The 15,181-nt window shown below is 40.2% G+C and overlaps 1 protein-coding gene across 2 annotated transcripts in view; it reads right to left on the bottom strand.

The window, feature by feature from the left end:
* MAP2K4 (mitogen-activated protein kinase kinase 4) overlaps positions 1-11,085 on the bottom strand; it is a 123,045-nt gene extending 111,960 nt beyond the window's left edge. Inside the window, exon 1 of one of the 2 annotated variants that reach the window (XM_069483266.1) lies at positions 10,924-11,085. In XM_069483266.1, the coding sequence (XP_069339367.1) occupies positions 10,924-11,038 (115 nt within the window). In that variant the 5' untranslated portion in view covers positions 11,039-11,085. The remainder of the gene's footprint in view (positions 1-10,923) is intronic. The other variant, XM_069483265.1, reaches the window with a different exon arrangement.
* Between the last annotated feature and the right edge of the window lie 4,096 nt (positions 11,086-15,181).

Here is a 15,181-nt window from a genome sequence, read left to right as displayed (position 1 = left end):
TATCTTAATCTTTATTTTTCATATCTATTCAATAAAAAGAATTGCTATTAGCTCTTAGAAGTTAACAGATACTTTTAAGATAGTTGTCAATTTTTTCAATGTTTTCAACCTACAAATTCATAATGTATTACAAGTTATTTTGCTAATTCAAATGACTGATTTAGAACTACCCATGATTAATTATCACTCATGATTCAAAAATTTTAATAGTTCTTAAATTGTGAAACACACATAAAGCAACATTTTCTAGTCAATTGGCTAACTTCAAATGATGAGACGGTAAACTGCTGAACAGGGGCTAAAATTCTTCTAAAATGGGCCTGAAAAAAAGATGGCATCTCTAGGAATGATAAGGCAAAGTAGGACTTCAGAAGTTACAGGGGAAAAAAACGTGTGAATTCCCCTTAGAAACATAAACACATCTTCCAAATCCAATTAGATCTGGTTATATCTTATACATATTGTATATAGACGTAATTTTTAATAAAATGTACTCAGTAAATAATACATTTAAAATAAAAGCTTTCTTTCACTCTCTAATTTATTTAGTGAATATCTGGTTTTCTTAGTGGTAGACTATGTTTGTGTATATTATTACTTTGGGGAACAAAATGGGGGAAGTAAATTTAGAATGAGTTTGTGTTTACATAAATTCAATGAAAACCTGTAGGAAAAAGAGCTAGTACTGAAGGAAGGATATGTTTAAGTAGTCTTTCCCATCTGGTTATCAAAATTCCTAGGATTTTAAGAAGATATCAATAATGTACAAAAAGTGAAAAGTCCTAATGGAGCTCTCTGACATGATGGTACCCTTGGTCACCATAAAAGTCACCCACTGCTGACTACCTAAAGACACAAATGACAATGCAGGAAGAAGTGGGCAGGGAGAGACTTCATGGGAAAGAAGTCCTTGGGGCAAATCTGAAATGGCCCTGTTTTCTCTGCCACTGAAGGTCAATATGCTGCCCCACCAAATGTGCAGCAGGAACAGAATTCAGAAAGAAAAATTAGAGATCCGTGGGTCTTATAAGGCTAAGCAACTAAAAGCCAGCTGGCCTCCTACCAGGCAAAAGGAGCTGAGCACAAGTCAAGAGAAAAGGGCTCACTGGACGCAGCAGGCAAGTCTTCTCCCCATCCCACTGGAAGAGAAGAGGTAAAACTCACCTCCTACCACAGCTGAAGAGGAGACTGTGGAAACACTCAACTTTAAAGCAACTGTTACTTTTCTCTTTGTAGCTCTAAATACTGTGAAGAATGGTTGTTACCAGGTAGCAAAAAGAAAAGGTGAAAAGGTGAGAGAAGAGGTGAAGAATTTGAATGGTGAAAAGAGCAAGAAAAATAAATTTCAAAGATACATGAAAAAGAAATAAGTTGGATCTGTATGTAAGATTATGTAAAACAGAAGGTATAGAATAAAATGTATCACAAATAGAAAGTTAAAAAGTATATGACTGAGAACAGTAGAATATCACCAACTACTGCTCTAACACATTAGAAGCTAAGCCCCCAGCTTAAGTGCTAAAAAATTCTCAAAATTTGAAGTTCTGTCATCAGTATGGACTCAATGTAAGTAGCTAAAAAAAAGCAGGGGAATGAAATTCTTAAAGCATAAATACAGACTTGCTCTTTTTATCTAAATATGGATGAAGTGACCGGGAGAATGGATTCTGGGGTCTCATACAAACATCTATCTCTCTGCATTATCTCTCACTAAGAAAAGACTTGGTAACTAACGCAGAGACCAGTGGCAACTAAGAACTAAATTAACTGGAACATAATGGCTCACCTTCTCTTTGGCAATTCTATAACTTTTTTATCAATTAAATCAGGTAAAAAGCGTTTCCAGCTACGTCTCTCTGTACCTCTAAAAGACTATATACAAATATAAGAAAAAGACCTGCAAAAGTCATAGAGTTAGTGCTTACAGTATACATGTGGGAAAGTACCAAATAGCTCCACTAGCTCATTACATCCAAAGAGCAGGGAAGGGTGAAGGGAACCACCAACAATTTCGTACAAGAGAAAGATGGTGGAAAAGAAAAGCGAGGAAAATTTCCAAACCCTCAACTCTACAAAATGCAAATCTGTGGCTATGCTATAAAGTCCATTAATATTCACTCACATATGTTCAATTTTTGAGGTCTCCCTTGTCTCCTAAATTCTTTCTCCCTATTCACTTACCAATTCCTACATGTCTGGGAACACTAGACATCAGTTTAATCTGTTGATAGCAACCAGCTAATTTGTCTTGTGTTCCTTACTTTTTTATATCCTGGTGAGCTACCTGTACCCTGGGACTTAATTTTACATGATCCTTCCCTTAAATTTCCCTATTGTAAGTGGGGGCAAATGTGAGTCTTTTTCATTGTTCCTGGCCCAGGCAAGTTTATTTTAATTAACTCTTAGATCCTTCCAAGAATAAATACCAAGATACATAGCACAGAATGTATGTAAGCCTACAAAAGAAATAAAGCTATATGCAGATTTTTTCCTCCCTCTTTCTCTCTAGGTCTCTCCCACCCTCGTTCCTGCATTTGTCCCTCATTCTCACCCTCCTACCTCAATTTTGAGATCTTTTATATGGCCATAAATCAAAATCTACAGTTTACTGTTTTTACCAAATAAAGTGAGGTAGTACCTATTAGTCTAAGAGGCTGCTTAGGATGTATATATTAATAAAAACAAAAGGCAGAGAGTATTTGATAGAGTAGAAAACAAAATGAAGAGTGTCAGACATCAGAATTGTAGTTCCAACTGTGAAACTTAAGTCATTTCACTTGAACACTAGTTTTCTCATTTTCATATAAAGTTAAGAATATCAAGTAATCATCTCGTAGAGTTTGAAAACAGTGTTTCTAAACCTAATTTTGCTTGTGTAATAGCCCTCATGGGGTTTTGCAGTAATCTCCATTCCCCTTCCTTTAGGTTGAAAGCATAAACCAGGGAAGAGGCAGGGCATAAGTGGTCTCCCCACCTCCTCAGTAGTCCCTTCTGATTCCTTGGACATTCTGGAGTTTTGTACTGCTGAAAGTATATTATGAACTACCATATGAACCCACACTTACAGAAAATCAGAGCTGCCTTACTGAGTCATGTCCATAGACCATGCTACAAAGTCTTCCTTCTGTCACGAGCATGAAGACTCTTGTTTGATGCCTTCCAACTTCAACCTCAAAATTAAGGCATGTGCCTTAAACTGCAGCTACCCAAAGAACATCATCATGGCTCTAAATTTAAGGAGTTATCTAAACTTGCCCTAATTTGTATTTTCATTGTTCTTAGAGTGAATGCCACAAGATTTATTTTCTGCTGGGTTATTTCTTTAGATTTCCTTACTTGAACTTTCTCAAACTTTATCAAAAGGGAGCCACCCTAATTTAGTAATTCTAGGTTGTTTGCATCAACCAGAACCAGTCATGACTTTATAAAATACTAATCAAATCTTTTCCATGTTTTTTAAATTCAGGATCTTCTCCTCCTCATATGCCAGCTATTTTTCTCCCTTTGGCCAATGACCATCTTATTTATTTACTCTTTGGCTATGTAACCAAATGCCATATTGTCTTCTCGAGCCTGTTCAATGAAGCACAGTATGTATACTCAGGCACAGCAACTTATAAATTATGTGAGTTTCGGCAAGTATCTAACTTCTGTGAGTCTCAATTTCCTCATCTATAAAACAGAATAATACCCAAGGTGATTTGTGATGATTAAATGAGAAAATATACATAAAATGTCCAACAAAGAGCCCAGACTAGAGCAGGCTATTATTATCACTCATTATTATTCCTGGTCTCTCCCTCAGATGAGCAATAATTACGGCACCCTCCCGACCTTTCCTAGGTGTTCACCAGACCAGCTTAACCTACACAAAACCAGTCCTTCTCCTTTCATTCCCAGCCATTTTGAGAGAGTTAAAAGGAAACGACTCCCTTAGCTGGGTGTGGTGGCAAGTGCCTGTAGTCCCAGCTACTTGGGAGACGAAAGTGGAAGATTGCTTGAGCCCAGGACTTCAAGGCTGCAGGGGTTATGATCACACCTGTGAATAGCCACTGCACTCCAGCCTGGGCTGGGCAATAGAGTGAGCCATCTCTTAAAAAAAAAAAAGAAAAGGAAAGCAAAGCAAAGCAAAGCAAAGCCAAGCCAAGCCGGATCCTGGGGATCCCCACCCCACTCTGTGCACCTCTACCACAACCATTCCTAGGCACAGCCTGGTGTCCTGAAGACTCTAACAACCCCTCAAAGATGGGTACTTCCCCTTGACAGGCACCCAACCTAGATCCCAGGTAAACTGCCAAAAGCATGAGGGGAGTCACTTAATGTCACTTATTTTTCAGCAAAGCCAGGAAATAAATAGACATAGGCATGTCACATATATATAGAGAGAGATGTCTGACAACATTTTTCTTAGTTTCCCTTTTTTTAAATTTTATTTGAGCGATTTTGGGTAAGATGAGATACAATATAGCTTGAAAAAGCTGCTGTGGTGTCCATAGCAATCCTCTTTCCCCGTGGTGAGGAACGATGTGTTGTTCTTGAAGAATCAAGCTGCACACAATGTAACTGTTTTCTTCTTTCAAAAGGCCCATCTTGAGTCATATTATCTACTGACCAATGTTTCCTCTCACTAAACAGCCACAAGTTAGGCCAAACCTATAGCTCCTTTTCCTTGATCCCTTTCTGTAAGTACACATTAAATCCCCAACTTAACCAAGAGTGTGAAGAGACACCTGAAGATTTTCTGAAGTTGGAGGAAAAAGGTTAGAAGCTAACCCATGCCCATTAGCAAAAATAGTAATTTGTCCAGACAACAAATTTAGCCAGAATGGCAACATATGTTGTTATCTTTTATACTAAATGAGTTCCTTTTATGTTATATATAGTATTAAGAGGATTCTATTACTTTTCAAATCTATACTGGTCTCCTGTAATTAAAGTCTTCTATTAATACTTACTTGCAGATTCCCAATTAAGATGTCTCCAGATTCAAAATGTCACTGTAAACCCTCTCTGCAAGTTTAGGATTCTATAACATAAAGAACACCAAGGCTCCAAAATCAACCCAGAAGGTGCCTTACAGCTTCCACCCCCTGACTGAAACCTAAAATAATCTCGTGCTTCTATTCCTGAATCTGCATCACTTCTGGCAAAGATTCTTCTTTCAGACCTGAATGGCTAAAATGTCTTAAAGAGAACTCGGATATCCCATGTAGTAAAGTAATGAGAAGAGCAAAGGCTACCAGTCACACAGCTGGATGAAAACCTCCCTCTACTAAAACAAATTACTTAACTTGAAAGTCAATTCCCTAATCTATGAAAGGGACTATGCCCACCTACCCTGAAGGAGTGGCTGTGATCATCAAATTAGCTAAGGACAGTGAAAACCAGTTGTGTTAACTGTTAGTTTCCCCTTCTTTAAATCTGAATTAAAGTTCCTCAGGTTTATCATTTGGGCCATCTATCTCCTAGAGATTATAAGGAGACTGACCTAGATTATGGAGGATGGAGTTGATTATGATATCCAGTTCCCTAAAAATAAGAAAAACTCTATGGGCCCCAATCAATCTAGCTTCTCAAATTAGGTAAAAGAAATGGTGTAAAAGAACAGAAATTTATAAAAAAAGAAAAAAAAAGGACTCAAAATACAGGATTAACTAACGTTCCATCTTAAGTTTCAGCACACATTCACTCTGATAAGATACATTACAGGAAAATGTGAGAATATATGTATTCTAAAAGTAAGATGTTTTTCTACTTTTTTAATATTAGAGTTGCTCTCATTTTTAAGGGAACATATAAGAAATACAATATGTGCTTTGAGAAGGAACAAATTTGCTGAGCTGGACTTGTATCAGGTTATGTTTAATAAATAGTAAAAGAAAGGACATGTAACACATTGGGAAAAACAAGCAAAGGTTTGGAACTCTTCACCGTCTGCAAAATTCAGTTCTTCAAAATTAAGATAAAGGCCTCCTATGGTTCTTGAAAACCACATTCTAATTGGTAAAAATAGAAAAAGAGTCAAATATAATCAAAAGCAGGGTATTTCATATATATTTTATATATTCAAATATTACTGGGAAAAAACCACGCTGATGTTAAATCTTACTTCACTTTTTCTTAACAGAAACACTTCATTAAAGTTTTCTGTGTGTTTTTTAAAGTAGAACCAATCTATCATACTTTTACTTAAACTGATATATGAAAAATGCTCAGCTAAGGGTAAACAGATAAAGACTAGACTAGTCCAGAAGTCTTCTATTATAAACCTATATTTAAGACCTACGGAAAGAACACGAAAAAACTGCCTAGATCAGCACATTAAGAGAATCAAAGACACCTACGACATATACTTTATAACTATTTCTTATAATATATATTTTACAAATGGCTGTGTTTTTCAGAATAAACTATTCTAACCATTTTAAGAAAACATCTTTTTTAACAACTGACATTTCTTAGCTACCTAAGTTTAAGGAAAGGTTTTATTTTTCCCTGCTCTAAGTCTTCTATAATAAATTTAATTTCTGTTTAAGAGATCTTTTAAATCTATTACGTTTTGGGTAACTAGTAACTAAAGTAAACAACCATGTTTATTAACAATCCTTACATACTTATGGATATTTTATAATTTTCAAAGCACTTTCACATGCACCAATTTAATAATGTGATTTTCACAGCAGCCCTATAAGTTAGGTATTATTGCGATTTTAACAAATGGGTAATTTCCCCAAGGTCACAGAGCTTATATCCAGAAGAGAAGATACCTTCACCCCAACTTTCTGGGTTCAAATCCGGTGCTCTCTCCACTTCAACATCCTTTGTTTCTTAAACACTAGTACATGCAATAGGAAAGTTAGTTGCTACCAGCTACTGGTAGAGAAGAAATCATCCCGCCTATGCAATTTCATTATAGAAGTTGTTGAACTCTCAACTAACTGGCAAGCTCTATTGCCCAGAATATGCTATTCTCCACATGCCAACAGTGACACCATCTAATACTATTTGCTAGACATAAGACTTGCTCACCTGAGATTAATTACCTGGTGTAGTGGGATCTGCTTCTCTTCACATGCTTCACACTAGCCTGGCTAAATTCACTGAGCTTTTGATTTAACACAACAAAAAATTCAAGCCATGGCTAGGAAGGTTCTTGAATGTTACAAGCCAATTCCATACTTTAAGTTTACTAAAATTTCTTGGACCAAGAATCATACTATTCTATAGCACTTGACCCTAATATGCAAGAAATCTCCATATTAAATTCACCTACATTGACAAATTATTGATGAAACATTAAGAATAAAATTATATCCCACAGTAGCTTGAGTATTTTTTCCTTCCTCGAATGCAAACTCATCCTAATGTCAAATATATTTTTATAAAACCATTCACCTAACTTGGCAAATTGATCTACAATTTTGCCACTTTTAGTCACCAAACAACCAAAGCATAAAATTACTCAACTTGTAAAGACTGGGTGTGTTTGTGAATGGATATGAGAAAGCGTGAAAACAATCAAATATATGAGTAATAACAAAATTAGCAGCGACTCTCCATTATCTGAGGGACAGTGAGAAAAATGTTAAAAGAAAAACAATGGCCAGATTAGAAGCCACAACTGTTAGTATAAAAATGTAACCAAAACTAGGTCTTTTGAGGACTGTTATAAAGTAGAACTCATCAACAATCCCATTCCAGCCATCTACTGCCCCATGAAAAAAATGAGTAGAGCAAATTTATAGAGAGATTTCTATTTCATATCATTCACCTTATAATTCATTTGAGACTATGAAAATCCAGAAAAGATAGAAGATTTGGAGTATGAAGTAGAATAAAGTCTCACCTAGGATATCCTGAAGGATTTGCTCAATAACAAAAAATTGTTAAATCAACAATGGTTAGAAAGAAGGGTAGGAACCAGTAATAATGAAGATTAAAAAAACTGTGTGGTAGATCATGAGGGGTTATGGACTTATTTACTAATAATGAATGAGAACATAACAATATTGTTGCTGCTAACAATGACAGCTAACATGTACTGCATCCTTAGTATTCCGGTCCCATGTTTACATGCATTCTCAAAGTATCTGTGAAGTAAGTATAATTCCTACTTTCCAACTGAGAAACTGAGGCTTAGAGAAGTTAAGTACCTTGCCCAAGGTCACAAAAAGCATACATAAGTCCTTAAGAAGGGATTCAAACCTAGGACTGCAGAGCTCTGCCTTTTATGATATTACAAAAATGGTTCTCAACTTGGATCACTCTTGGGCCATGAATGTCAAGCCATGAAAAAGTATACAAAGTTATCCAGTGCCCAATATAGTGCTTATCACACAGGAGGATGTCCAATGTCTGTTGGATGAAACGTATTCCTTATGTCCCACAACTGAATCCTGGTGTTTGAAAGAACACGGTCATCAAAAACTTCCAGAAAGGGAGTTTTTTGGGTGGCAAGTAGAACCAGATTGAGGGTAAGGAGTGCCAGTATACCAAACATCGAAGGACCACTCTGCGAAGTCTGATCTAAAGCCAGAAAAGGTACTTGGTAGATGAAGTACGGTATGCAAGGTTTGACCCTAACATAACAAACAAAAAGATTCCAAATTGCCACTTAAACTCAACCTATAACTTGGACAGTGCTAGACAACATCTTGAGAATCTCAAGTGCTTCTCTCCATTCTGAGTAATCAAAAGAGATTCAAGAACAAGATCCAATGAACACATTCCTGAATCAATCAAGGCTAGACACAATATTGATAAAAAAAAAATCAACAATAATTCAAAGAAAGGTCTTAGGTCCTTCTTCTCCCTTTTAAAATGGGTTCTGCTTATTAGAAAGTTTAGTTTACCAGGTATCAAAATATAGGAATGAGGGGAGAACGGAGAGCATCAGGATAATTTCTAACCAAACAACTTACACTGCATTCCTAGAACATTCGAAGCTCTTCCCTGTTTTGGAACCTTCGCACACATTGTTCCCTCTGCCTAGAACCCTCTTCCAGTAAAGAGGGTCAGCTTTTCAGACTGGCCTTCTCTGAACATCTTATCAAGCAGACTGCCCTCCCCCTATCATCTTCTCTCACAAAACCCAGCCTGCCACCTCCACCACTTTTCTCAATTAGAAGTTCTTATTTACCTGCGGAGCCTTTCCTCCCCCCATCCTCACAGAAGGGTAAGTGCCATCACAAAGACTGTCCAATTCACTCTTCTCTATAAATTCAGCACTGGAGTACTGTGCCTGACATGTGGCAGATGCACAATTATTTTCTGAACCAAAAAAAAAAAATTTATACAGCTTTCCAAACTGTCAGCCTTCCCATTCCCATTCCCCACCCCCCCGAAAAAAACCCTTGAGTTATTTTTATAAACTTTATAAGTCGCCCACTTTGGACAAGCAATATAATCCTAAATTGTCATTTTGCTGTTTCATTGCCCCCTACCACCAACTAGATTATAAAGCCATACAGTCAGGAAACCAATCCTGTACTTCATCTGTATGTGTTGTGCGGGCATCCAATAACTAATTCAATTTAAATTAATTATCTTTGGGCTTACACAGAAAGTGTCCTCTGAGCTCTGACATCATCCTGTCTACATATCTATTACTGTTTTTTATGTATATTAAAATTATCTCATATGGAGGGAAACAAGGTTGTAAAGATTAATCCTATCACAGCATGCTCTCATACACATGAAATATTCAATAATCGGTTGAACTTAACTAAATACAAGGTGCCTTTTAGGAAGAGTTTAATCAAAAAGTAACCATGGTCACACTGACTACCAGATTATCTCGACCAATTCTGTTAATAATTCAACATAAGCAGCTTGCTAAAGTTGTCAAGAGATTTCTGAGATGCCCTGTTTTAAAAATAGCACTACTACTCAAAATTCCCCAGTAAATTTAAGGAAACGGTCCCTAACGGGCTTGGGCATGGCATTTTCACGACACCCCCTGTCAAAAGCCATACAGAGCTAATAAGTACTCCCAGTGGGGAAAGCCATTAATTAAGAGAGCTGCCTCTGATGTCCAGACACCACAGTATCACTTTGACCCCTGCCTCCCTATTTCCTGTATCTCTCCATTTAGACTGAACTCAATCGTCGTCTGCTATGGTTTTTTTCTTTTTCTTCCCCTCCCCCGCCCCATCCCCTGCTTGCAATGCTAACACAGAAATCTCTGGTCTGGAACAAAATGCCCAGGCCGATGGCTGTCTGCCTACCTTACAGGTGGCACAGGCCTGAGCAACCGCCCGCCCGCCACCCCTGCCCCTTCCAGAGCACAGAAACCCTGCAAAAGTATGAGAACGTAGGTTCCAAGAGGACCCTGGAGCCTAGAGGTCAGCTGGGTGGTCCGGCTCCCGAGGTGTCCTGGCGAGAACCAAGATGGCCCTGAGCGGGTCCCACTGCGGCTGCAGGGAGCCGCGCTGGGGCGGCGGGCCCGAGGGGCGCCGGGGCCCGGACCGCCGTCTCCGCCGCCGCCTCCTACCTGAGGCGGCAGGGACCGGCAGCCAGGCCCGGCGGCGCCTCCTGCCCCGCCGCAGCCCCCGGCCAGCGCGTTCCCGGAAACGGAGGCCGGGCGGGCGCCAGGTAAGCGGCGACCGCGATGGGGGCGGCCGCGGGGGCGGTCCCGGACCAGGTGGGCCCCGCGGGCCGGCGGGGCGCCCGGCAGGGCCGAGGGGCCGAGCGCAGGCAGAGGCCGCGGCCCGGGCCTGTGCAGGCCGGAGCCCGAATCCAGGCCGGGCCGGAGGCGGCCAGCAGCGGGGCGGGAAGCCGGGAAGGAAGGAGAGAGGGAGACGCCGCCGGCCCCAGAGGCTTCCTCAGCCGGGTCCGGGGGCGTCCGCGGCGGCTGGGGCAGGCCGCGACGGCGCCGACGGCCGAGAGAGAGGATCGGGGTCTTGGCGCGGCCGCGTTTCTTACCCTGCATGCTGCTGACGGCCGGGTGGCCCGGCGCCGGGGACCCTACGGGGCCCGGGGTACCGCTGCCGCTGCCGCCCCCGGAGCCGCCGCCGCCGCTCGGGCTCGGAGCCGCCATTGTTGGGAGTGAGGAGCCGAGCGGCGCCGCGGCGGCTGCAATGCAGCAAGCTCGGCCTCTTGCACGGCCGAGGGGCGCGGCCTGCGCCCGCCTTGGCCCCGCCCCGACACGCCCCGGGCCCGCCTCCGGACACGCCCCCACGCCTGACGGGCAGCCCGCCCCAGCCGCTGAGCGCCGAACCGCCCTGGTCGGGTCAGAGTGCTCGACCAGAAAGGCAGACGGGATTCCTGGACCAGGGCTACAGGTCCGCGGAGCCTAAAGGGGTTTGCAGCATCAGCAGTGCGTGTGCGTTTGGGGGGGAGGAGGACACACAGCTTTCATCATTTCCACGGAGGTACGTGACCCCAAAAGTTTTAGAATCCCTTTTTGGAATCTCAGAACTCAAAATCAGAAAAGTAAAGCTGAAAGAGATCCCAGAGGTCATGCTTCTTGTCCAGTCGCTGACACATCGCTTCCAGAGGGGAATTAGCTATAGCTTTGGATACAGTTTGGAGATCCTATTAAACACTGCCTAATACCCCAAGGCTCTACACCTCCCTGCATGGAGGAGTCCTAAGGGGGTGCTACCGAAAGTGTTGTTCATGGACCCATCCCAAAACTACTAAATTAGTGTCTACATTTTAATATCTCCAGGTAACTCATATGTACACCAAATTTGAGAAGCATGTCTTAAGCACCCAACTCTCCCTGGCCTCTCAAAACTATCTATATCACCATCCCCTCACCCCAACAAACTGGATTCCTTCCCCCAAATCCTCTATATGTTATATAAGACCAGCCATAGTTATTATTATAAGTACATAAAATGATAACCCTAGAAAACAATATCAGATTTCTTTCAGTGCTTTGCACAAAGACTTTTATTTTAGGAAGGCATCAGCTAAAAGCAGAAAAAATAGTCCTCTATGAGGCTAGGGGTTTCTGGGCCAACTGCCATGTACTTGGAATGCTAAGACATGAGTTTCTGGACAGTCTTGCTTCCTGTAATAGAATGATCAGCTATCCTACATCCCAAAGAATCTAAGCCATAGAGTTGGGTGTTTTCTGCCCTTTGGAAGCATTGCACAATCTATACTTGGATATCCTTCTCAAAACTCCTTCCATCCAGACCTTATCTGATGCTGGACCTTCCTCATAGCACGTTGCCAATGTTTCCCACTTCAAATTGGCCCTGCCTTCTTGCTCCAAACCCAACCTCATCCATCACCTTGATTGCTTAGCTTCTAACAGTGACTAGCCATAAAAGTCAAGTGGGAGGCAATACCGGCAAACTGAAGGTGAGTGCAGGTAGATATACTTATGTGGAGAAGCTTCCAGAACTCTCTCCTCTGAGGGCTTAGCTGACTAAGTGATATCTCTAGGTCACTATAAACATTGCCAAATCCCCACCCTGCTCTTGTTGGTCCTGGGGCATCCTAAATGTGATGTTGTTGAAGGGGAAATCTTATCAGAACCAGACAGGAAAAGTTCCTATCCAAGTTTTTCAGCTCAGTACAGGCTAAATATTCTATCTACATCTTCTGCATAGTGCTGCCAGGAAGATGGGAAGAGATACAACAAATGACAAAGAAAAGGAGAAGCCATAGTGGCTCCCTAATATTATCTCCTTTTAAGGTGCAGGTTGCACAGTAGCTTTCTTTACTTTAGGGTTTATATTTTAATGCCTAGAGGAATATCAAACATAAAATGAAATACTTCTTTCAAAGCATCAACACAACTTGCCAATAATTAGAAAAGATCGATGCAGAAAAATAGGGAACCTCCCCACCTCAATGAAATAGTTTTGTATTTTGTTTGGCTTGGCTACTTTGGCATACAGGAAAAAGCCTTCAACAGCCCTGTAGTTGGCTGGCAAATGTCCCAAATGCAGTATCCTGTCATCACCAAGCTCTCAATGCAAGATGAACAGATACCAAACAGTTCTATTGGACCAATTTTCTGACACTTCATTCCAGTACCTGCCAGTAGGGTTCCCAACCATTTTCGGTTATCTAAATGTCATTGTTGTATGTGCCTCATTTCTGTTTTCCAGTTCTTTGGGAACTGGAATTGTACCAAGAAATGGCTTAAAGGACTTTTAGTCTCCCCGCCCCCATTCTTTGATGTGTACAGTTGATATATTCATAGTCTTATGTAAAGGGCTGTAAGCCTCCTTTTCTAATTATACATATTTCTTAATAGAAGTTGAATATGTATATATGTATATTCCTTTAATAGAAATCCCAGAAGCAATACTGGAGATTAGGAAACTACTAGAAAATTAATACATAAATATCCAATTTTGTTGTCTTTTTGTTGTTGTTGTTGTTGTTGAGACCGGGTCTCACCCAGGCAGCTCACTGCAATTTCAAACTCCTGAGCTCAAGTGATCCTCCTGCCTTAGCCTCCTGAGTAGCTGGGAATACAGGCATGTGCCACTGCATCTGGCGAATTTTCTTTTTCTCTCTCTTTTTCTTTCTTTCTCTTTCCTTCATTCCTTCTTCTTTCTTTCTTTCCTTCTTTCCTTCCTTCTTTTCTTTCTTTCTTTCTTTTTTTTCTTTCTTTTGAGACAGGGTCTCACTATGTTGCCCTGTCAGGTCTCTAACTCCTGGGCTTAAGCAATCCTCCCACCTCAGCCTCCCAAAGTGCTGGGATTGCAGATGTAAGCCACCACACCCAGTCCCAGTATTGTTTTATATTGTATATTCGTTGTTCGAAATGAGTTTAATCAAGTAAGAAAAATGTACATTGACCGGATATGGTTAAATTAACATAAATGAGAAAACCACGTAAGTGACAAATAAATCTAAGAGTAACATTCAACCTAGCAAATTCATTCAGGAAAGTTGAATTAAAAAGGCAATATATAACCAGGTTTTAATCAGGTTTTTGTCTAATAACACCTAATTTTGAAGGAGACCACAGGGAAAGAGTAACACCTGTGTGTCACCTGCTTAGAGAGTCTTTGCTGAGAAATCCAGCTTGCTTGTTCTTTTTGATACATATTTAAATGATTAGATTAAGAATACATTTTTTTTTTGTTTGTTTCATATTCCAAATGAAGAAAAAGTTATTTACAACTGGATTTCGCCTTAGGACCCCAATTCCAGCCTCTGGGAAAGTAATAAGAAGGGTCAGACACCTCTATTTGGCTGGAACATTTACCAGATATTGCCTATAAGGCCTTAGCAGTTGGCCTGGAGCAAAACCTGTCTTCTGTCCACTCTCAAATTGCCAAGGGGTCAGGACCAGGCCATCTAATGACTGATGTTGCCTCTTCAGGCAAAGGGCTGCAAGCTGTGCAGATTTCTGGATATTGTTTAAACATTGCATTTAGTTGGAAATATAGGGCATGTGAAAAACTGTGACCCATTCATGCCATCAAAGAACCAATGTTTCATCTGGTTCAGATAAAAGAAGATACTACTAATTTTGGCTATTAATAATCATGCAGTGTATAAAGATCCATAGGCAGATGCTCATCACAACATTATTTATAGAGTAAAAGAATGGAAATATCTCACTCTAAGTCACTAACACCAAGTGAAAAGTAATACTGATAGTATTAACTATGGTCTGACCAGATATAAACATTCCACAAAAATATGATTCTATTCTGGCAGAACTACACCCACAACTTGTCCTCATATTTTATATTCTCTTGCTCTAACCTCACTTTTAAAAAGTAACTAAAATAGAAAAAAAGAGAACTGTGGGAGCTTCTGCAAGAACAGGGAGCCTGGAAATTAACTGGGAAGGGGAAAAGGGAATTTTCTGGAGTAATGGTCATGTTCTATACCTTGACAGGGGTTTGGGTTGCACAAGTGTAAGCACTTATCGAAACACAGCAAATGTACACTTAAGATTTGTATATTTCATTGTATGTAAATTTTACATCAAAAGAAAAAACTGTAAATATATATCAAACTCTACCTAATGAGGTGAATGCTGAAGTATTAAGGGGACATGTACTGATATCTACAAGTTACTTTGAAAAATGGGTGAATGGAAAGATAGAGGGATGGAAATATGGATAAATATGTGCTAAAACAAGCATAATAAAATGTTAATAGTGAAACCTTGGTGGCAGATAGACTGATGTTAACTATAATTTTTCTACTGTATGTCTGAAGTTTTTCATAATAAAATATTACAGGAAATAAA

This window comes from Eulemur rufifrons, chromosome 9, assembly GCF_041146395.1.
Source record: "Eulemur rufifrons isolate Redbay chromosome 9, OSU_ERuf_1, whole genome shotgun sequence".
In the NCBI taxonomy this organism is placed as follows: domain Eukaryota; kingdom Metazoa; phylum Chordata; class Mammalia; order Primates; family Lemuridae; genus Eulemur; species Eulemur rufifrons.
Note: the sequence above shows the minus strand (reverse complement) of the source record. Positions and strands in the feature narration are given on the sequence as shown.